Raw genomic sequence first — 24,706 nt, 5'->3', positions numbered from 1 at the left:
AGGCTTCATACTGATACACCTTAGATCCAGAAAGAAAGCTGCAATAGATCCAAGGCAACAGTCCCTACACATAGAATTTGTCAGGGATTTGTTTCTACCCAAGCAGTAAAGGCTACATGCAAGACCACTCCAGAGCACAATATTCTTGCTTCATTAGAGCAAAGTTCAGGACAGCACACCGGTCAACAATTTTGCCAGAGACTATAATACTTCACAGGTCATGATTTGAGAGGAACTGAGGTACATGCCTGCATGACGGTGTGGTGGGAACAGTTCTGCTAAGGCAGGCAGGCATTGCTGGGATAAAACAAAAAAGTCTTCAGTTTAGTCACACACATAATATGAACAGATTCATAGACTGACTGTCAAAAGGCATCCCTTTAGCAGGTAGCAGAAAGAATATGTTACGTGGAAAATCTGAAGCTCTGAAATGTGTCACTGTCTTTACAAAGACACGTTTTCAAACATCAAAAGTTTACATTCACTAAGGAAATGCTTTATTTAATCTTTTTCTCATTACCCTCAGTGTTGTTAAATAATTTATATAAAAGACAGACCATAATGTAAGTAACACATTATTGCTACTACATAGAAATGCTGGCAGACAAAAGCTAGAGATGCAATATGTGCTGTAGGTATTGATCAGTCCATAAAGATCTGTGTATTAAAAGACTGTAACAGGCTGCCCAGGGAGGTGGTGGAGTCACCATCCCTGGAAGTCTTCAAAAGACGTTTAGATGTAGAGCTTAGGGATATGGTTTAGTGGGGACTGTTAGTGTTAGGTCAGAGGTTGGACTCGATGATCTTGAGGTCTCTTCCAACCTAGAAATTCTGTGATTCTGTGATTCCCAATTTGAGATTATAATTTACAGAAACATCGGAGACATACTTTGTGCTAGTAAGAACTCTGCCAGAAAATCTTAACGTTTCTCCAGTAGGAACAAAGTTTATTTTCAAACACAAATTAAACTTTTTTGCATATTCCTTCTTTCAGAAAACAAATTCAATGCCTTTGGCTGATTTTTTTTTTTTTCAGATTCTTAAAGATGTTATTCTTAAACATATATAACCACATATGAAAGTTGTTATCCTTCAATAAATAGGACAACAAATTGAATCTACATTAATTTTACATTTTTTCATATATACATCACAAGTCAGATAATCTGTTAAGTGTGAACAATGTGTTTTAGTGTCCACAGATGTACACTAAAGAGAGATGTTGCATCTGTTATTTTAAAACTTGATGTACCCAGGAATACATCAAATACAGTAAATGTTTTTTTTTTCAAGAATTAGCAGATTTTATATGTAACTGGAATGCATTCCATCCAGACAGTCAAGTTGATATTACTGATTCTAGGGTAGGATGACCTTAAAAAAGTGATGTGGTGCATCAGATTGGATCCATACCCATTACTACCTGACAGACAAGTATATTATAAAAGCATATAATACTATACTTTTATTCTTTATCTTGAAATATCAACTCCAAAATTACGGGTACTTATGTGGTACCTATATATGTATACTTTTACGTTTATAGCTAAGACTATCCAGTCCAGCATCAAACAGTTTCAGGCACAGACTGCAACTTTTACTCAATGCAAAGTTTCTTTTGTGAACGAAAAAGTGCCCACCCTTCTCCCTGTCAATACACATGCTTAGGTCTCTGAATTTAACATCTACCTGTGAAGTAGTCGAGTTATGACAGCTTTTATTTTGTTTTTGAACTGGTTACAGAAAAGGAAATAATGACACTGAACACAACTCACAATAACATTATCTTTTATTAGATCTTATTTTACATATCCCCATAAGATATAAAATCTTCCAAGAGAAAATATCAAAAGCCTTCAATTTAAATCAGTTGTTTCAGACAGTATGAGCAGGAAAAAACAAAGATTTAATAGGAATGTAAAAAATAAAAATTAAAAAAAAAAAAAAAAAAAAAAAACAGTACAGGTATAACTACCATGGAAAGCAATTACAAGGTTTTAAGCCATTTTTTTATACAGCGTTGTCTTTAAAACCATACTGGTTGAAAGTAAGGATGCTTGGTTCTCTTAACCAGTAGTTTTAAAACCAGCAGATAAAAAATAGAAAGAAAAAAGAATATATATGTATACATAAAACCAAATTAGATGGTGAATATGTCAAAAAAACAATAATTTCACTGAAATATCCAATATAATAAAACTTTGAAAACATCAATAGCCACATTCTAAAGTAATATTTATTTTCAGTCTTTGGAGTTTTGACACAGTTAAGGATTTCTAGAAATAATCCCAAATTGAAGGCTGTTCTGTTGCTACAGAAAACAAATGCAAAAAAAAGGAACATAGACTAAATCTGCTGGTTAAGAAAGATTCAGGCATCATGATTGTACAGCTGATGATAAAAGAAAAAGGTACAATGCTATATGAATTACATTTTTGGAAGCAATTCCAACAGGCAAAATACTTTATTGCATCAAAATTTTACGTTTCTGCGTAACAAAACTTGAAATAGTATTTTGAAAGCTCTCTTGCACAGAACACACAAAGTCTCTGAAGCACTTTAATGCTGAAGATGCAATAAAATAAACGTTATGAGAACCTTCTGCTGGCAAGTTTACCAAGCTTTGAGTTCCAACAACAACAACAAAAAGTATTTTCAATTACTATAGCTAAGAAAACTTACAGTACATGTTTATTGCATGAAAACATCCATTTAGTGGATCCATCTGATTCTTCCATTTGTGGTTAGTGGTTCTTATGTTTTTATATAACTTGCACCAGATTCTGCTAAGTATTCCTTTAACTACAAAACATACAGTAGATTGAATCAAATAGGGAAATCTACGCAATCCTGACAGAAATCCAACCCATGACAATGCATGAAACTAAAATTTCACTTTCATTTTCTTTTAAGATAGCCTGTAGCTACAAGATATAATTTGATACATCGTGGAACAATAATGATGAAATTAAATACAGTAGGTATTATTAGAGTTAGAAAATAGCACACCTCTTTATCAGTTACAATGACTTTCCATGCAATAGTATTGAAGATAAGCAATGATATTTGGAAAGCATAAACAACAGATGGAAGTAAGAAGTGTGAAGATAAATGAAGACTAGTAAATGGAATCATACTCAAGTGCATGTTTATATGTATTAACTGTAAACAGTAGCTCTACTTAGGGAATATTTTTCACACTTGAATGGCTTCAGCACTAAATATGTGTTACTTAACATGTGAAAACAAAGCAAAAAGTAAGACTCCATTTTTCAGTAAATGAACATGTGAACACTGGCAATGTAACTGAGGTTGCAAGTTTGAAAAATTAATATAGGCACATGATTCTGAATGCACAGGTCACACAGTCTGTGTGACAGGCAAGCACATGTTTTGATGGGTTTGCAAACTATGTCTTGCTTACTATCAACTCTCTGCATCAAGTTGCATTTTCCTTGAAAGCAACTGAATTTAGATTTTACAGTAATTTTTTTTTCATGTTATGACATCATTTTAATACATTCAAATAGTCAAAATGTTCAGAATAAGATAGTACAAACTTGGTGCAGGAGGACATAGATCAGAGTGCGGCCAGCATTGTCAAATAGGAGATACACAGCTTAAGTATTATATAAACTACCTTTCCCCAAAAAACATTAACATAGACACCAAAATTGTAACAAGACATATCAAAAAATAAGGCACATTTATCTTGATATGGTAATCTTGAAATAGAAAACTCATTTCAGAGAACATCAATATCTAAATGAGTTTTATAAAAAATCCTGTATTCATGATAAGTATGGACATTTCTCATCATGTATGATAATGGAGTAATTGCACATATCCCAGTGTGTCAAGTAACAAAATGGGAGTTTTATTAAACATTTCCATTGCAAAATTATTTTGTAGGTTCATGTTTTTCTATTTACATAATTCAGGTGAATGGTAGAAATATTAAAATCTACCATCACTTGTCACAAGTACTGCAGGCTTTCATTTTACCACAATTAAAGATCCCCTTTTTGTTGAATGAATTGAAATTAATTGTGGAATAAATTGAGATTATTGTTATTTTGTATAAATGATTGCAAGTTTTTGGACATTAGCTACTACACAAGAACATTTTATTCCATTTGTTTCCAGGCTGTATCTGGGCTTTCTACTCAGTATTATTTGTACATAAATTTATCAACAATCAGCAAAGAAGGCTGTTTAAAATCCAATACCCTTCTTAGGAAAATTAAAACACCAGAAACATCATTAGTTAGCATTTAACCTGAGATTTAATCTGTTGAGAGGTTAACATCCTTAGAAATTTCTTCACTTGTTGCATTACCTTACACTGATGTTGGTATTTTATGAAAAAAAAAAAAAAAAAAAAAAAAGGTTGCTTGCAACATGGCTTTTCACTGTGTTGATCAAAAAAATTAGAGAATGCATGTTTTTCTCACAGTATCCAGAAGCTGGAATAACAATAATGTGCTTCTTATTGCACGTGAAACTCTGAGGAGACATACTTGCAGATTCCTCTTCTCTATCTGAGTATTAAAACCAGATTTCATCTTAGTCGAACCCGGAATGTATTTATCTCCATAGAACTCATATTTATTTCACTTATATTTCTGGCATCTGGAGGTGAATGCATCAAAGATAAAGATGCAGGTGTAAGACTTTCCACATTGAATTTGTTAAAGAGTTTATGCACCTTTACCTGGAGGAAAAAAAAAAAAAAAAAAAGAAAAAGAAAATTGAGTATATACCTTAAAATCGACTACAATTTAATCTCTAACATCCTGGTTAGATACTTTTCAAAGTTATCAGCATAACAATTCTTGCACCAAAACCACCAAACATTTCTAAGAACAATGCTTAAGATACTATACACTTGATTAAACCTTTTTAGGCAGTTTGCTTCCACATTTCAAATCAAGTAAGCTAAATCAATATATTAAAAAAGTGATCAGAAATATTTCAAGTTCTCTTTGTTTCTATAAAAAAAAAAAAAAAATCAGCTACTCTTCTGTTTTAAGAAAATCCTAAATCTATTCAAAGATTTGATGATGCATTGGGTTTACATGGCAAGGTTTTGGTAGTGGGGACTGCAGGGGAAGCCTCTGTGAGCAGAGCCCAGCAGCTGCCCCATGTCAGAGCAGAGCCAGCTCCAGCTGCTCCAAAAGGGACCTGCTGCTGGCCAGAGCCGAAGATCAGTGCAGCAGGAGGTGCTGCAGGCAGGCAGCAGCAGTTCTGAGGGCTGTGCAGGGAGAGGCCCCTGGTGGAGCAGGCTGTCCCCCTGCAGCCCATGGGTCCCACATGGAGCAATCTCCACGGAGTGAGCATGAGGGAGAGGCAGAGACGAAGTGTCAGGGACTGACTGCAGCCCCCATTCCCTGTTCCCCTGTGCTGCTTGGGGGGAGGACATAGGAGAGGTTGGATGGGGATTGGTTTTTTAGGTTTTTTTTGTTTGTTTGTTTTGTTTTTTGTTTGTTTTTTTTTTTGTTTTTTTAGTTTCTCACTTTTTTACCTTGTTAGTAATAGGTAATACATTACATTAGTCTCTCTATGCTGAGTCTATTTTGCCTGTGATTATGATTGTTGAGTGATCTCCCTGTCCTTATCTCAACCCTTGGGCACTTTCCATCATACTTTCTCCCCCTTTACCTTTGAGGAGGGGGAGTGGGAGAGCCATTGTGGTGGAGCTCAGCTGTCTAGCTGAGTAAAACCACACATATGACAAAAATTCTATAGATTTATAACTACCCAGTCTACTGTCTGTAACACAACAAGAGTTTTATGATTTACATTTCATAATTTACATTTCATAATTTTTCACACCAATTCAATAGCAATTGCAAACCACTCAGATATTTGTAATGGTGTAGGTCATGTAAGGGAGCATTGGAAGACAAAGGACATGCTGTAATAAACAGTTTTCAAAGTAGCAATCACACAATTTGCAGATGTTAACTAACACTATTCAGAATACACTTCAGAATATGTAATTTGACTATTTCTTTGGTAAAGTTGTTTATACTACACTATTCGAAAACTATTTGAGAAATTTTATTATATGAAAAGGACTTTTACGGGAAGTTAATAAGGCTACAGCTGATGTAGAAGTTAACTTGCAGATGCTTACATAGTCATTTCCCCACACCAGCAGATGCCCATCTTTACCAAACGGAAAACAGCTTTCAATTTAGCTATTATCCTGAAACTGTTGAGAAATTACTACCTTTACTTGAGTAATAATTTTACTTAAATATCAGTGTTCCTACTATACTTGCAAACTAAACTACCCATAAAATGCCAGTATACCTTTCCCTGAGTAGTGGAACAGAGTAGACCCAAGTCTCTGTTTGAAAATCTACAATCAAATCCTTTTCTGTGAAGAATCAGAGCAGCTTCATCAGATGGCTCAGGATCTACCTGCAAATAAACAAAATAAAAGTTACTGAGAAAGTAGCAGAGCCAGCAAGACATTTTAGGACCTCAAAAGATTATTATTACCTTAAAGTTATGGAACCACATATGCCTTAAATAACGTTCAGCTTAGACAGAACAGACATGCTTCTTTTAATGTTTATAAGATTAAATATAAAAATAATTAAATAGCACAGTGATATTAGATATACAAATTACTAAAGAATGTGAACTTAAGGAGTTCAGAGATCAGTAAATTCACATGTACAAGCAGACTCAGAATTTAAGAGTAGCTTTCATATCTGTGTTCATTGGCTTCCCAGATACATTACATGGCAAAACGAAACCAAACATATGATAATTACAATAGCTAGCTTCAAATTTATTGTGACTATTTGGTATCAAGTTTGCATTTTGCAAATCCGCTCCCTGAAATCTCACTCATCTTAAGATGTGTGTGAAACCACACACTACTAAAAACATTAAATAATTATAGGTAAGACATACAGTGCTCTTGAGCCTCAGTAGACAACAAAGTAATCCACAATCTCAACTTTCTAGTTTGAACCAAATAATTAAAATCACTCAGGACAAATGGTCACAAGAATAGAGTATAAATGCCACAAGTCAGAATCGTTTTTAGACGTACTTCAGAAAACAAAGTCATATTCCTAGAGCATGGGAAGATTCCTCCATGGCTGGGAAGTTTCAATTGCTACAGATTTTTTCCTTTTATTTTACACTATCGTGTAAAAAAATATGAGAATGTACAATAAGAGTAACAGAAGTTTTTCTTCACATTACAGATGAATATGCATGCAAGCTATTTTCATAGCACATACATGAATGGCCCAGGATGAGATGTCCTACATACTGTCACAAGCTGTTAGCATTCAACATTTGCATTTGCCTTCAACATTTGTTTTCTCTCATGTATTTTATTTATTTTGTTGTACTTTTTTTTCATTCTTCAGCTCTTCATCTTATTAAATACTCAATAAGGTTGTAACATCATCAAAAGATCTCCAATTATGCCAGCTCTTTAAGTTATTTTTTTATTTTTTAAATTAATTTATTTCCATTGTACTTGAATTTTGTACTGATGCTTTTCCCAACAATCTCTGTCATGAGTTAAATTATTTTCTGCTACTTCAATGAGTATCTAATGCTTTGGAGAATCCTATGCTGATAAGTACTGTACTTGAGGTAATCCCAAGTATACATGTAAATACAGGCTTGGCAGAGAATGTCCTGAAAGTATCCCTGATGAGAAGGACCTAGGGGTGTTGATTGATGAGAAACTCAACATGAGCCGTCAATGTGCACTTGCAGCGCAGAAACCCAACCATATCCTACCTGCGCTGCATCAAAACAGCATGGCCCAGCAGCATGAGGAAGGTGTTTCTCCCTGTCTACTCTGCTCTCATGAGACCCCAGCTGAAGTACTGTGTTCAGCTCTGGGACCCCAACACAAGAAGGACATGGAAGTATTAGAACAAGTCCAGATGAGGGACACAAAGATGATCAAGAGGCTGGAGCACCTCTCCCTATGAAGATAGGCTGAGGGAGTTGGGGTTCAGCCTTGGTTAAGAGAAGGCTCCAGGGGACATCTTATAGCAGAGCCTTTGAGTACCTAAAGAGGGCCTACAGGAAAGCTGAGGTAGGACTCTTTGTCAGAGTGTAGTGAAAGGACAAGGAGTTAATGGTTTTAAACAAAAAAAGACTGGATTTAAATTAGATATTAGGAAGACGTTCTTTATTTTGAGGGTAGTGAGGGACTGGAGAAGGCAAGGCTCTGGGAAGACCTTATAGCGGCCTTCCAGTACCTAAAGGGAGCCTACTGGAAAGCTAGGGAGGGACTCTCTATCAGTGAGCGTGGTGATAGGACAAAGGCTAACGGCTTTAAACTAAAATAGGGTAGATTTAGATTAGATACTAGGAAGAAATTCTTCACTGTAAGGGTGGTGAGGCACTGGCACAGGTTGCCCAGAGAAGCTGTGGATGCTCCATCCCTGGAGGTGCTCAAGGCCAGGGTAGATGGGGCTTTGGGCAACCTGGTCTGGTGGGAGGTGTCCCTGCCCATGGCAGGGGTTTGGAACTGGATGGTCTTGAAGGTCCCTTCCAATCCAAATCATTTTATGACTCTATGATTATTCTTTTTTTGATTTTTAACTCTTGGAGGTGTAACAAACAAAAGGTATCATTAGATTAAGGCTTCAGTTCCAAACCAAGTTTCTCCTAATAAAGTACATCTCGGAACAGCCTGAACCAGCTTCTTTAAACCACAGTACGTCACTGCTTCATAGTATAACAAATTCACATTACTAAATATTCATTCAGATGATAAAAAATGGAAAACTGATGAACTTAAGTGTCTTCTAAGGAAATTTCCATTTAAAATAGCAAAAATTTACTCATGTTATTTGGACTTGAAATTAGATATTTTGCAGTAAAACATTTGCATAGTTTACAAAGCCTGAACAAATCTCAGTTTGATAAGATTTTCATAAATAGCTTACTTATAACCACCTAAAATCCTGTTCTTAATTAATGTATGGTATCTACAGTCAGACAATTTAAATAGGTTTAATATGTGTAATATATCCTTGGTAGTTGAAAAAGTTCTTATATTGTTTATTGGAACTTCCTATATTAAGTTAATAATAATGATGCCAAAAAAAATTATTTTCAGTCTCCAACTCTGATTCCCAACTTCTTCACTGTCACTGATGTGGCAAAACGTTTGCACTTAAAAGTAGACATTTTTATGCACACAAAGTATTATTATTTGCCTAAACATCAGATTAGAGAAATATTAAAATTCATGCTGCAAAAGCTTGACTTCCTATGGGGTAAATTGATGTTAAAAATGACAAGAGAGTAATGAATATCAACACTTTCTCTATATCCTGTAGAATTACCTTTTTGTCATCTGCATAACAAATGCATTTCAAATGATGGCATGAATATTTCATCTCTTAAGTTTTTAAAATTAAATATTATCTTAATTAAGATTAAAAATGTTTACAACACAAAGGTAATAAACAATTAATGACACCTTCAGAAAGTGAGTTCTGCCAAGTATAAACACCTATGGTATAGCAGACAACCTTTTAGACTTCCCAGGACTTTAACATGCAGATAGCATCCAAGTGTAAACAAAAAAAGTAAAAAAGAAGAAGCAAACAACACACCTAAGCTGTGCTAATCTGTCTTAAGACTGAGCAAACTGCCAGTCTCCACATCTACTATAACTTATCTCTTCTACTATCATCGCTAGGTAAATTATATTAGGTCTATGAATGCCTAAGGGAACATCTGAGCAAGGATGAACCCAATTTATGTCACATATACCTTCTAAACATGACTATGCCATCTGCATGAAAACCTGTAACAAATTTCTCAAATTTTAGCAAACAGGAATATCTTTAGTCTTGTGAAGCTTCACATTGTTATGAAGACAAAAATTCCCTAACTACCATACTATCAAATCTCTGACTGCCTTTCTTGGAAGAGCTGTCAAAGCTTGATTTGATTTTGATCTCTGAGAAGTAAAATGCTATCCTCATATCAGGCTGCTAGCAGGAAAAAAAAAAATTAAAAATCCTAAGCTTCCTTATAAACAGTATCCCAAGGCAATGCTGCTAAAATTTGGATGAGAGAGAAAAAAACATTTAAACATTTTTTATCTGATTACTGTAAGCTAACAGGCATGCATCACAAAGTTCAAATAACATGACAAAAATATGCACTTATATTCAGTATAAATGGACAAATGCAATCAGTTTTTAAATCTTGAGGTCCTGTCTACTTACAGTAGGCAAAATCTTTGACAAACAAACAATAAGACATTGGACTCTTCCATGACAGGATCATGTATCTTAAAACAATAGCATTTTTTTTCCCCCTCTGAGAGGATCGGAAAACTAGAAATTCCCTTTTTCTCATTTACGCTTTAATGCATTTTCATGCATTCTAACTTCTACCTTAAATACTAATACTTTTGTTTTGGTACCCCTTTATGTGAAATTGTAATATCACTTCTTAAAAATCAGTTTCAAGTGGGCAGTCGCATGTGGGGGAGTGGAGGGGCAGGTCTTGGATCTTGAGAAACCTCATCTACTGGGAGATGATGGGGAGCTCTGTCTGAGGAGAGAAAGAGACCTGCCAATCTGGTGAAAAAAATTTTAAACTGAAGTTTCTGGGGAAGGGTAACGTTGATGTCAGCATTAGCAATGGCTGCTCAGGGATAGCAAAAGGAACAGGAAGAACTCCTGAAGAGCAACACAAAAGGAATGCCAGCCATGTGAGTTTTATCAGGGACTCAACTTAAATGCCTCTGAGCAAATGCCCGTAGCATGGGAAATAAGCAGGGGGAACTGGAATTTTTAGCCCAGTCTCAGGGCTGTGATATCATAGACTTCATGATAGAGGCATGGCAGGATGGCTCACACAACTGAAGCACGGTGATGGATAGCTTCAGACTCTTCAGGAGAGATATGCCAGAAAGAAGAGGAGGCGGGATAGCCCTCTGCATTGAGGAAGGTTTGGACTCCGTGGAGCTTAGTTACGGTGATGAAAAGGCTGAGTGTCTCTGGGTAAGTCAGGGAAAAGCCAACATGGGAGATACTGTGGTAGGAGTGTGGTACAGACCAGGATGAAGAAGCATAAGAAACATTCTGTAAGGATATAGAAGTATTGCAATTGCTAGCAGTCATTCTCATGAGAGACTTCAACTTCCTTGACATCTACTGGAAATACAGTATGGCCGAGAAGTAGCAAATGGAGATTCCTAGGATGTGCAGAGGATTGCTTCCTGACACAGGTAGAGAGGGAACAAACTAGGGAAGGTGCCCCACTTGAACTGTTGTCCATAGCAAAGGCTTTGTGGGTGATGGTTGGAGGCCACCTTGGAAACAGGGATCATGAGATGATGGAGTTCTCAGCCCTTGATCACAGATGTTCTGCAGGGATGTCAATTCAAAGGGACAATGACAGCTAGAGTTTACCTTGGCTACTACACTGAAAGACAATTAAAAAAATGTTTTTATAAAGATAGAAACAACAAAAAAAAGGGGGGGGGGGGTTAAGGAGAATCTCCATCCTTTATTCAGTGTGGGGGAAAACATAGTGACAAGAGCTGAGGTACTTAATGCCTTTTTTGCCTCAGTTTTTCTTAGAAAGTCCACTTCTCAGGGTACCTAGCCCACTGTGCTGGAAGTCAGAGACAAGGAGCACAATTAAGACCTCGTGAGCCTGGTGGAAATGGCTAGCGACCTACTACACCATTTGGATACCCAAAAATCTATAGGGCCAGAGGGGATCCACTCAAGGGTACTGAAGGAGCTGGCAGAAGTGTTTGCTGAGTCACTTTCAAAAATTTACCATCAGTGCTGGCTAACAAGAAAGGTCCCAGATGACTGGAGGCTGGCAAATGTCAAAGCCTTCTCCTACAGAATCACAGCCTTCTCCTACAGAAAAGGACTACTCATGGCTTGGAAGGATGAACTGTCTAGTTGGTAAAAAAAAAAAAAAAAAAAATAGTGGCTGGGCTCAAAGGGTCATTGTTAATGCAGTTAAATCCTGTTAGCATCCAGTCACAAGTGATGTTCCCCAGGACTGGGGCCGGTTCTCTTTAATATTTTATCAACAATCTTGGTGAGACGATCAAGTGTACCCTCAGTAAGCTTGCCAAACACACCACGTTGGGTGGGAATATTGATAGACTTCAGGGCAAGAAGACTTTGCAGAAGGATCTGGATAGACTGCACTGAGGGGCCAAGGCCAATTACATGACATTCAACAAAGCTAAATGCCAGGTGCCTCGTAACAACCCCATGCAGCAGTACAGGCTCAGGCAAGAGCGTCTGGAAAGTTGCCCAGCAGAAAAGGACCTGGGGGTGCTGGCCGACAGCCAGCTGAACACGAGCCAGCTGTGTGTCCAGGTGGCCAAGAAGGCCAATGGCATCCTGGCCTACATCACAAATTGTGTGGCCAGTGGGACTAGGGAAGGGTTTAGTCCCCTGTACACAGCACTGCTGAGACCGCACCTCGAGTGCTGTGTTCAGTTTTGGGCCCCTCACTACAAGAAGCACATCGAGGTGCCGGAGGGTGTGTAGAGGAGACCTACAAAGCTGGTGAAGGGACTAGAGAACAAGATGCATGAGGTGAGGGAACTGGGACTGCTTAGTCTTAAAGAGACTGAGGGGAGACCTCACTGCTCTCTCTATAACTACCTGACAGGAGGTTGAAGTGGGGAGGGTGTCAGTCTCTTTTCTCAGGTGAAAAGTGATAGGACATGAGGCAACGGACTCAACTTGTGCCAGGGGAGGAAGAATTTCTTTACAGAGAGGGTGGTTAGTTATTAGAACAGGCTGCCAAGGGTGGTGGTGGAGTCACCATCCCTGGAGGTATTCTAGAAACATGTGGGTGTGGCACTTAGGAACATGGTTTATAAGTGGACTTCTAGAGTGATGTGATGGTTGGACTTGATGACCTTGAAGTCTTTTCCAACCTAAATGATTCTCTGATTCTATGACTCAACAGCTAAAGCAATATATAAATAATCTAAATTCTGGAAAAAACTGCACTGCATCAATTAGCCAGAATTATGGCATTCGTCATTCAGATTCTTGGAAGATGGGAAAAGGAAGCAGAAAGCGAGGAGGAAACTGAAAAGGTCCTTTTGGTATGCAAGACATTCTTTGCATAGCATAGTACCATTTCCGCTGTGGGGAAGAACTGTTCCGTACCTATAATGATAGTGCCTGTATCTTATGAATACTAATAATTTTCACTTTGAAGTGCACAGCATAATGCTGTGAACTTGGGAGCTGTCAGTCAAGTAACCATTGAACTACACTGTGGTGGACAGGGAAAAAGCATAGCCTCTAAAAATCTTCTGCCAACTGGGATAATATGGCTGGAATAGCACAGATAAAGTAGTAAAATTCATCTATGAGTAATATTGAACAAAATGGTTGATGCAGAGCCAGTCTTCCATTTCACGGGTTTCATTACCAAATTATACAAACATGGGGAAGAAATTTAGGCCCCAAAGTGGAAAAGTTGTCATGTTCATGAAGGTCTGTACCAGACCTGATGTGCTGAAGAAAAAAGGCAGTGCTGAACTGGCTGAGGAAAATGAAAAGATTTTACAGCAAAGCGTGGAACATACACTTCACATAACGATTTAATTCAGTATGAAGCTTCTTCCTAACTCTTCAAAGACATAAGACCCACAGAATCAAGAGTTAGTTCACTTTGAAATTCAAAATAAGAAACAGTCATAGCTGAAGGAGTTCATATGACATTGAACTACTAACAAAGTGTGAGAAGTGAACTGATTGTTTAAGTTCTAAAATAAAGAATGAAAATGAAAATGATGAACTGCGTAACTGATACATTTACAGTAATTAATGGAAAGTTTTGCAAATATTCTGAATATGATTTGAGGTCATTATTGATGAGCAGTTTTACCTCAGCCACCATAGAGGCTCCAAGGGAGCAGGGACAACTGTAGTCTGTAAGTATCTAAGTGTGGCAGAATTAAAAAGGGATTTCATCTATGGTAACACCACTGGTGAGAAATACTGAGATACAGTGTGAAGTTTAGACGCCCACATTTTAAAAGGTGTTGAAAAAGCTGAAAAGAATTTTTACAAGGCCTGGTGGAAGTAGGAGGGACAAAGCACTTCCTCTGTGGCTTATCAAACAGAAAAATTACATATGATGTTTACAATTGTGTAAGTTCTTTTGCAGAGAAAAACAAAAACAACAACAGCAAAAAGATATGGAACAGGTTTGGATTTGATTTTTAGACATACCAGAGAACAGTTTCACAGGAACTATAGAATATAAGCTGTTGTTAGCATAATTAAAATAGGTCTTATACCGAAGCTTAAAAATACTGTAAGAATTTATTCCAGTGGGTGCTATAATATGGCTATTTTTTGTTAAGCCTACCAAATGGAATCAGAGGGATTTTAAACAACATGCTTTATTAAAAGCAAAAATGATTGTACCCAAAGTTTACTAACCTTAACAAAAACTAGTAATTACTATACAATTTATCAAATAAGAAATTTATAAATTACTTTCCTAGAATAAAGTATTTGATTGGACTATATTAAAAAGTTTGCTTGTTAAAAGATCCTTTTGACCTTACCTTTGACTGGATTGTCCTCAGATTAACTATATGAATGTCACAAGGCATAGATGACATGAGTGGAGAAAAAGTATTCAGCATCTCCGGGACACCTGAATCTGCATATGTTGTCATCACAATTACAGGATGATTTAAGAAAGACGAAGTCATATGGCTAAGAAGTGAGGGAAAACTGACTGATGCCTTCTCTTCATTCTGCAAAACACAAGACAAAATATTTTCAAGATCAAGTTACTATACCAACATGTCTAAAATTCTAAATACTTTCCTTTACATATGAATCCACTAATTTAATAGAAAATTTTATAGATTATCTGTTTAATTACTTTTGGAAATTTCTGATTATCCACAAATTCTCTTTTTTCTAATATTAGGAAACCCTCATGATTTACAAGTATTAGTACATCTTTCAAAATGATAATTAAGGTATCTCTTTTTACACAATTGTGCAGTCTTTCAAGTTAGCTCTCGCATAAACAACACAGTTTAGCGAAACAAGCAAGTTACTACTCTAGTAACTTGTTCTATATGTTCCAGTATTTACCTGAATACTGACAGCAAGCTAGTCTTCTGCAGGCTTCTTTTATTACATTATTTTTCTATCCTATATTTCTTATTTTTTCTTCCTTTTTCAGATTCATCTAACCTGTATCCTACCTCTCCCTTTCTTTTTAGATCAAAAAAAGAAAAAACTACATCCCCCCTTCCTCCCCCCCTATTATATATATATATATATATACATATATATATATATATATATATATATATATATATATAATATATATTATAATATATATATATATATATAATATTTTATATATATATATATATATATTAGGGAATAGGGAGGGTTGTTGTGGAGTGTTGCAACTATTATCTTTGCCTTGGTGGCAATAAAAAAGAATTCACATTCAGCAGTTTCATTTCAGCATCACACCAGCAGGAACTGAAAGGACTCCGTCCACAGTTTTTACGAAGTTTTACTTGGAGTGCCTTGAACATGGCTGCAGAAACTGTGTCACAAGCCCTGAAACGATTAATTCCTCACGTTCACAGCAGTAATTCAAAGCTTTACAAAAGCCAGAAAAGAAAACAACGAAACTTTACAAGGCACTTTCAGTTTTAGAATGTTAGGAAAAACAAGGTAGGAACGTGAAAATTTGCTTTTGCACTTATTTTTCTTCACATACTTCATCAGACAAATCCCTACTTATTTGTAGTTAGGTGATTTTTAGTGAAAACTCTGAAGAAAGTTTACCGACAATACAGCATCCTAAACTTTGTGATCTTAAATTTGCATTTTATGGTGGGTTGAAAACATGGAAATAATAAATGGGAGACACTTAAAGCAAAGGGGGGAGGGGGGGGGGGGAAGTATTTATCAGTTTATAATGAACAACCATAATAGTAATTCCTGTTTTGAGGTGTGCATGCATATTTATTTATACCTTTGCACAAGCATTAAATGCATCTGACAGTGTAGCAATTTAACATATGCCAGAGCTGAGTTGATGTCACTGGGTAATCTCTGCTTTGTTCTTGGTTCTTTTCTCAGTAATGACTAACAGTGTTAGCCTCTTATGCAGCTACTAAGCACTGAGGCTAATATTGTTATAGATTTATCATGATCCCAAATTCCATTCCAAAAATGGCAATAGCTAATAGTTGTAGAGGATTGCTCCCTCATGTGCATCACTGCACACATTTATCTACATTGACTTCTTCTGCCATTTTACCGCATGCTTAATCAGTTTGAAGTCCTTTTCCAATCCCACTGTTAGCCTTGATTTTTTTCTATTACCTTAAATAGTTCAGCATCTCTGGCAAACATTCTTGTCATTATTCTCCCCTTTCCCATTAAAATATGAGCAAGCTTGCTTTAAATACAGCTAAAGCTGTCTTAGTTCAAATGACTGCATGCATTCCCTAACCACAAGGAAACATGCATATACATGTTTTTTTTAAAGAAGAGTTCACTGTTTGACCCCAAAAGAACACTGACTGTTTGCTCTGTTGCCATTTATGTGCTAAAGTAGGTCATATTATTCTATCATCGGTTTTCTTATTATTCTTCAAACATTTTTTTTCTGTAAAAGAAGCTGATTACTTGCATTTTGAATCAGTCAAATAATATATTCATCCTACTATCCAGAGCTCTTGCAGCTGGTTCCTAATTCCAGGTACAGTACCCGAGAAACAGCAGAAGAGAAAATGACCATCCAGCAACCACCATTACTTAAGATTAGTTCCTTATGTGCATTTTTGACCTGTGGGCATGCATACTCCAAAGCATTTGAGATCAGAGATCCTGCTAGAATTCAGGTTTATCCATTCCCTTTCCTGCTTTTGACCACTACCTAACATACACTACAAACGTGTCAAAAAGCAGCATGCCCCATATGCACCAATGGTCTCCTTAACTCTAGATTTTTCAGCTATAAGGGACTCAAAAGTTGGAAAGAGGAAGAATGGTAAGCCTTCACAAAAACAACTTATTTTTCTCTCCTTTTACATGTTTTACCTACATGCAAATTCTTACTGTAAGACATCCCACATACTTACCTGGAGAAGGGCTACAGTTCACTAATGGAACAGCGACTTGAAAATCATTCTGCTAGCTCCAACTTTACAACTGGAAGTACAGCGCTTGGCAAAAACAAACAGAACTCATTTAGATGCCCTGAATTTCAGAAGCAGATGTTCCTCAGAAAATGCCACCAAGGTCATTTGAGATGAACAGAAGTGAGAGCTTTCTGAAAGCTTCTGCTCCTTGTATAGAAAAATATCTTATATGTTAACACAAGACATGACATCCACGAGTCAAGATCTTTCACAAATCCCAGAGATCAGGAGCACAGGAAAAAAAAAAAGGGAGACAAATCTGTGCATTAGCTGACATAAAAGTAAGAAAATGCTCAAAGTTCTAGATGAGTTCTCAGCCACGGCTAGAAGTTGACCCTCTTGAGGGACAAGAGGCATTGCAAAGGGATCTAGATACATTGGAGCATTGGACAGATATCAATGACATTAATTTCAACACAGGAAAATGTCAGACACTGCACCTGGGATACAGTAATGCTGGACACAAGTACTAGGAGACAAATGGCTGGAGAGCAGCTCAGCAGAAAGGGACCTGGGGGTGCTGGTGACAGCAGGCTTGGCATGGCCAGCAGTGTGCCCTGGCAGCCAAGAGGGCAAACCACATTGTGGGGTGTGTTAAACACAGCATCACCAGCCAGTCAAAAGTGGTGATGCTCCCACTATATTTAGCATTGGTACAGCCTCACCTTGACTACTGTGTGCAGTTCTGGGCTCCACAATGTGAAAAGGATCTCAAGGTACTTGGAAAGTGTATAGAGGGCAGCAGCAAAGCTGGTAAAGAGGCTGGAAGTCATGTCCTAGGAGGAGAAGCTAAAGGTACTCGGGTTGTCTAGTTTGGTGGAAAAAAAAAAAAAAGGCTCAGAGAAGATGTCGTGGTCTGTACAACCTCCTGAGGAGGGGAAGTGGAGAAGGAGGTGCCGGTCTCTTCCCCCAGTAACATAAGGACAAAACACATGGTAATGGCACAAAGCTGTGCCAGAAGAGGTTCAGACTGGACACTAGGAAAAATGTCTTTACTATGAGGGTGGTGAAACACCGGAACAGGCTTCCAAGCAAGGTCATTGATGCCCCATGCCTTTCAGTGTCTGAGAGGCATTTGGACAATGCCCCGATTAATATGTTTTATCCTTTGTTTGGCCCTGAAGTGGTCAGGCAGTAGGACTCAATCTCTGTAGGCTTCTTCCAGTTGAACTATTCTAATTCTAAAAGATAGGGCAGGACAATCTTCTAGGACAGAATCCTTCAAGGCCTGCTCTAAGGCTAACAGAAGTAATGTAAATAAGAAAGGTATTTTTATGATAAAAATGCGGCAATGTAAGTAGCAGTTGAGAAACCAGGAAAGATGGGAGGAAAGGAACCGAAAACCTTCAGGAAGAATGTGTGTGGGAGAGAATCATTAACTGCCAGTGGGCAAAGGGAAAAAGTTGTCAGAAAACCCTTAACAAAACCATAAAGAGTGGCTCCTATCTTTCCAGATTCTTCAACTGATGATTTTAGGGAAACACAGTCTTGAAGTACTCTGGCAAATGCTAGAACTAGAGCTGAATCAACTTGGCTGATCTTTGTTCCTGCTGTGTTTACTTATTTTATCACAGTCATAAACATTCAACTTGAGCATTATCCAAAATTCAAACTTTTAAAAGCTGCACTAAAATGGAGATTTTTATCACGAATCTTGTATTCCCACATCTGGAATGACAGTAAGCACCAACAGAACAAGTGCAGTCATCTCTTCCCAGGGGAGGTAATTCAGTGAATCTACGTCTGTATTAGCAATAGGAATGGAGAGTAAAGCAGGTATCAAAAGCTGCCAGGAGACTAAATAAAGAAAAGGGGTTTTACGAACATTGTCAAGACAGTGCTATTACAAAAGTTCCAGAAGGAACACTTCAAAGCCTGTTCCCCTCCTATATGCATCACAGTCATAAAAGGATCGGAGTATGCCTTTGTCCTCTTAGTAAATTGATACAAAACTCAATGCTCTGAGGAAAGCCAGAGAAAATAAGGTTCTTCACGTAAACACAACAGATTTGGAAGAACAGTTACTCTGTATCTACATTCACAACCTGGGTAGCTTTCAGCAGTACCCTGCTAATACTACGTAAAAGTCCCACAGTCTCCATCTAATTAAAGTACTGCTCTCAAAAGTGGCATTGTTTCCTCAACTTCAATGACTGTGTTTAACACTCAAAGTGTGAATGGAGCTCCACTGGCAGCTTTACAAACATTATGTATTGGCAAGATTCTGACAAATGCCACTGATATAGCTGAGTGCTGGCTTAATGAGCTCTAATCAAAGTAAACACTGCCTTTCTAAACTACCTTGTAGCACATGCATATACAGTTATCCAATTAGAAACAGTCTGCTCTGAAATATAGCCCCCCCAGTGACCGAGTAATAATGAATACAAATCCCAAGGACCCTTCTTTCTCATCAGAAGTAAGCCAAATAATTCTGAATTTTATTTTTAGAGACAAAAGAGAAAAAAAAAAAGAAACCACACACACACAGAGTCCAATAGAACCTTAGGTAACAGCCAGCAACAAGTTCTAAAAATGGCCTCATCTATAAAGAGTGTCCTTATGGAAGACAAGAGCCATTCTATCAATAAAGCAAAGATGGAACTTATTAAGAAAAGACTCAAAGGGTTTTCTGTTAAGAGCTTAAACTAAGGAAGTGGGGTCCTTAATTAGAGGGGAAAAACATTAATTAGACTCTTCAGAAATCCTTTAGTAATTGAATGGAAGAAAGAATGGAAGACACTGTAGAGAATAAAGTAAAGCTGATACAGTTGATAATTGGGCTTCAGTTGATGCTGACAGAGAAACAATTAACTTCTCAACACAGGCAAGAAGCCTTAAAAAATAAGGAAAGCAAACTGGGGCAGATGGAATATCAAATCACAAATCTTGACTATTTAGTCCTCTTCTAGATTTTTCTCTGTCAAGTACAACTGCCCAAATCTGGAAGGAAACTTGCTTACTACTCCAAAACAACCAGCATCCAAACAGTTTCATGAAACATGCTGAAAAGTGGATGCTGACTTTGGATCTCAGTACATTCAGACAAAATCTGGGAACAGATGCAGTTCTGGGCCTGCTAAATCAAAGGATGAAGATCAAAAGAGTCTGATACCAAAACATCTGGACTATTCCTGGTAGAAAAGTCTCTTACTCTCATGTTGTGTGTTTTTTTTTAATCAACTTTCTCTTTTACAAATTCATAAAATCCACCACTGGCAGAAGAAGAATGCTTTTAGACTGGAAAATCTAATCTGTGAAGTAAAAAGACTCTTCAGAGCATTTCTAGTCCCAAAATAGACACAGGCAGTGTTATTAAATCTCTCTCAATCATAATGTAGCAACTGACAGCAACTGATATGGTCAGCCTCCAAAGACAAACACAGAAAGAAGAATTTGTTTCTTCCTGTGCAATTCAAAGACTGACAATTTGTCTGTATGTCTGTTGAGATGCAGCTTCTATGTAAGAAACTGGGTGGGTGATACTGCAGTAGCCAGCTTATAAATGTGAAACATAATCACAGACAACATTGACTATGTGAATAAGCAGTCTTAAAACATGTAACAAAAACACAAAATAGGTAAGGATAGCTGCCTTACCTTTAAAATGCATACATTCTTCCCCAGGACCAAACATCGTGAATCCTTAACTCTGTAAAGGGTTCTCTATTTCAGGAGTACTCAAGTACCGTGTTCAGTTTTGGGCCCCTCACTACAAGAAATATCGAGACCCTGGAGCGTGTCCAGAGAAGGGCTACGAATCTGGTGAAGGGCCTGGAACACAAGCCCTGTGAGGACTGAGGGAGCTGGGGATGTTTAGTCTGGAGAAGAGAAGGCTCAGGGGAGACCTCATTGCTCTCTACAACTGCCTGAAAGGAAGGTGTGGGGAGCTGGGGGTCAGCCTCTTCTCACACATGATAGGACTAGAGGTCTCAAGTTGCGCCAGGGGAGGTTAAGGTTGGAAATCAGGCGAAATTTCTTGAAAAGAATAGTCTGGCATTGGAACAAGTTGCCTTGGTAGGTGGTGGAGTCACCATCACCACGAGTGTTACAGGAAGGGTTGAACCTGGTGCTTAGGGACAAGGTTTAGTGGGTGACGTTGGTGGGAGGGGGATGATTGGACCAGACGATCTTGGAGGGCTTTTCCAATCTTAATGATTCTATGAATCTATGTTTAGAAATTCAGATTTTATTTGGGAACAATATTAGTCAAATTCATGATATATAGCACTAAATTGTTTCAACTTGTGTGTAGGCTTTACATGCAAGACTGCCTGGGCGTTACCTCATCAAGCAAAAATCCAATGTACTTTTTTAAAATTCATTTGAAGTTGTACATTGTAATGCAAAAAGTATGGTTGTTTCTGGCAGGTTCTGAGATCACCAAAAAGTCCTCCAGATATGGATGCATAGGTATTCCCTTTTGTTTGATGTCTCTGTCTGGAACTGGATTTTAGTGTGCCTGTAAAAACTGATGCCTTTGAGATGGCAAGAAGGGTATCAGATAATGGGGTTTAAACCCACTGTGGAACAAATAGCAATTAGACACCAATGCAGACTGAAAGGAAGAATCTTGCATGTTAAAATGCTTATGTCAATCCTCCTTCTAAAGCAGTTGGATTATTCACAGCTCTGTATTAACCCTTTGTGAAAAACATATTCAGATCTCCTTCAGTCTACAATGCATCTCCAAACATTCATCTCTTTTCAGAAGCAAGAAGTACAATAGAAAAATCTTTTTTTCTTCTGATGCAAATATTTTTTTTTTTCAGTGACCAAGAGTGCCATGCTTGGCCAACGTAACTGCAGGTCAAATAAAACACTGTTCATCACTTCTATCAGCTTCCAAACTGGCTAGTGGTTGTAGGGGGATATACCAAGACTGTTTGGAAACCAGATAAGGCAATAGGAAGATCTTCTTTGGGGATTCAGAACACTTAAGAACTTGAAGCTGCACAAGATTCCTCAGCAGAACAATTTTCAAGTGCTTTGTAAAAAAGCAGAAGCAGGTCTTCTACAATGAATTACACTCTTAGGGAAACCTAGATAAATTGCAACCAGAAATACCAGCCACAAATGCGCCTACTGAACAGGCAGGTACCCTGAAATCTTATGAGGCCTATAAACAAAAATACTAGTGCAGGTTATTTTCTGCTATAGTAGAGCATTAAAGTATTTCCTGAAATCCTGGGGGACAAAGATCCTGAAAAATATAAATACTGGATCTGTCTGAATAGTGCACGCACACACACACACACATATATATATATATTTGTTAGCAATGAAACATTCATCAGTTATGTTACAGTTTTGCATATCAAAGCATAAATTCTTTTGGTGATGTGTTTCAAGTACTTTTTTGAGAATTTTAATGTGGATTTCATTTTTTTTTTTGATAGCTTAGTTTTTTGACCAGCAAAGGACTGGACTGAGCAGACGAGAATTGATACAATGTTTTTATCTCTCAGAATGTAATATTTTCCATCAATTGAGTTGAAAGCTATTACACCAGGAACATATTTGTGCCACACAAGGTGACAGGGGTCCCTGAAGGCTGATTATAAAGGAAATAAAAATTGAGGCACTGTCCACAAGGCTGCAAGTTGGTTCACGGTAACTCTAAAATCATCACAAAGTTTCTGAACCAACAGAGCTGGTACTAAGACTGCAGGTGAGGAACCCTGTGATGTCTACAAATAACCAAATTCAACGAACTTTGTACCCATGGAAGTTGCTCTTCCCCAGTCTGATAGAATTAAACTTGGGGGTCTTTAAGACCAGAGTTCTCCTCTGATCCCAGTTTGATAGGTGGCAGACTGCTGTGGTCCTGTGTTCCAGTCCAGGCAGGAGCAAGGCATAGCATGTATCCTCGGTAGGCACACACATACCACATATATGACTGGCCACACAAATGAAAAGAGAGCAGAGCCTTTACCAGCACCCACAGAGCACGCAGAAACATGAGCAGAACAATCTGGTCCTGCTTTTACCCTACAGCTGACAAGGTCTGAAGCTCGCTAGTCAGACACCATCACTTTCTTGATTCACAAGTACACTGCTGATGCCTCAATAGTCAATGTGGACTTTAAGTCTGGCTGATATCCAGGCTTGGATCTTAGGCTTCTTAACCATTCACCATATCAGACTTCACCTCCTTGTAGGTGCAAACCCCCTACACGCCAGTTTGAAGTTTTCCAGCAGTTCTCATGCATGCATAAGAGACTTTCCAGTAACCATCAGACGGTTCTGTTGATTCCTCAATCCCATGGCCTCTCTCTTCAATAACTAAAAAGTAGACCTCTTATTCTACTTTCCTAATCTGACATGAAATTATTTAATTACCCTTACAAGCTCAAACTAATTGGTGAGCTAATAAAAGAATGAGGATAGACTGTAGTGACCAAGCACAGATCCTTGTATTTCCCTTTTCCCTCTGTGTTCCCACATTTGCTTGCCTTCAATCCTTCTCTCTCCCCTCCTATGTCTTTTCCACAGAACAACCCAATAACAAGTATCTCATATTCTTTTAGGAGATAACCTCCCTAGTCTTCATAAAGCGTTTTCTGATGAGTCACCTTGTCAGGTTTCACACTAGTAACAATTGTCCTCATTTGGCAGTCTCAGGTGTAGCCAATTCAGTGTGTTCCTTTCCTCCCTGGTTAGAATCCTTGGGTTGCTCCATTTATTGCTGCTCCTTTGATCACTGTCAGATCCTCATGTTTAATTGAGTCGTTAGTCAGATGCCATAGTCAGTCACACTCCATAGAGAACAAACATATATTTTCTGGAGCAGACAAAGTAACTAGCCACTGGGACCATAAGCACACCACCATACTTAGAGGCTGACAACTATGCAGGACATCAGTACAGCTATATGAAAGGGATCACAAAAGCAGGTAAGCAGCATGACATCCTTTTTCAAGAAAAAAAATAAAATAAAATTTATAGACTCTCCCAACCAATTTGATTTCTTCTTTTCTCATTATTCTTACAGTGTTTGTGTTTTCCAGTAATGATGCAGGAGGAAGGAGGATGGACTTAAAATCTAAAGAAATAACCAATGCCAGAGATGTGAAAGGACATGGTTCCAGATTTTGTTTCCTACTGACTGGCAAGACCTTATGCTCCCAGTTGAACACAGAGATCAGAATTTTTCTGGGGTTCTCCTTCAACGGTGGAGTAGCTCACCAAAGTGATGATCAAGACAGAAGTTACCCCATGATATCTCCTAATTTTTGTTTTCCAGAAAGGCTATATTTGCATTGGAAATTTGCTGCTGATGGGGAAGTTCTTGCTTCCCCAATAGAAATTACTTGAAATATAAAATATAAATTGTTTGTTCTGTATGCAAGGGGATTCTCTCTCTATAGTTATTTCAGTTGAGAATGCAAGGAAAAGAAGCCCAACACACAGACTTTCTCCTTCCTTTTTGAAGGACTCTGTCCTACCACCAAAGCTTTCAGAAGGAATTACTAGGTCTTTCTAGAAGAGGTG

General features: G+C 37.8%; 1 protein-coding gene across 1 annotated transcript in view; it reads right to left on the bottom strand.

Moving 5' to 3' along the window:
* Window positions 1–1,771: 1,771 nt before the first annotated feature.
* The window catches only part of MAN2A1 (mannosidase alpha class 2A member 1), a 133,394-nt gene continuing 110,459 nt past the window's right edge, over window positions 1,772–24,706 (bottom strand). The window contains exons 20-22 of the mRNA XM_068666363.1: window positions 14,591–14,785; window positions 6,319–6,429; window positions 1,772–4,714 (exon numbers count right to left, since the gene is read on the bottom strand). Of these exons, the coding sequence (XP_068522464.1) occupies window positions 4,562–4,714; window positions 6,319–6,429; window positions 14,591–14,785 (459 nt within the window). The 3' untranslated portion in view covers window positions 1,772–4,561. The remainder of the gene's footprint in view (window positions 4,715–6,318; window positions 6,430–14,590; window positions 14,786–24,706) is intronic.

The sequence above is a fragment of the Anas acuta genome, chromosome Z (genome assembly GCF_963932015.1).
Source record: "Anas acuta chromosome Z, bAnaAcu1.1, whole genome shotgun sequence".
In the NCBI taxonomy this organism is placed as follows: Eukaryota; Metazoa; Chordata; class Aves; order Anseriformes; family Anatidae; genus Anas; species Anas acuta.
The sequence above is the reverse complement of the archived record's forward strand: the minus strand, read 5'-3'. Positions and strand labels throughout refer to the sequence as shown.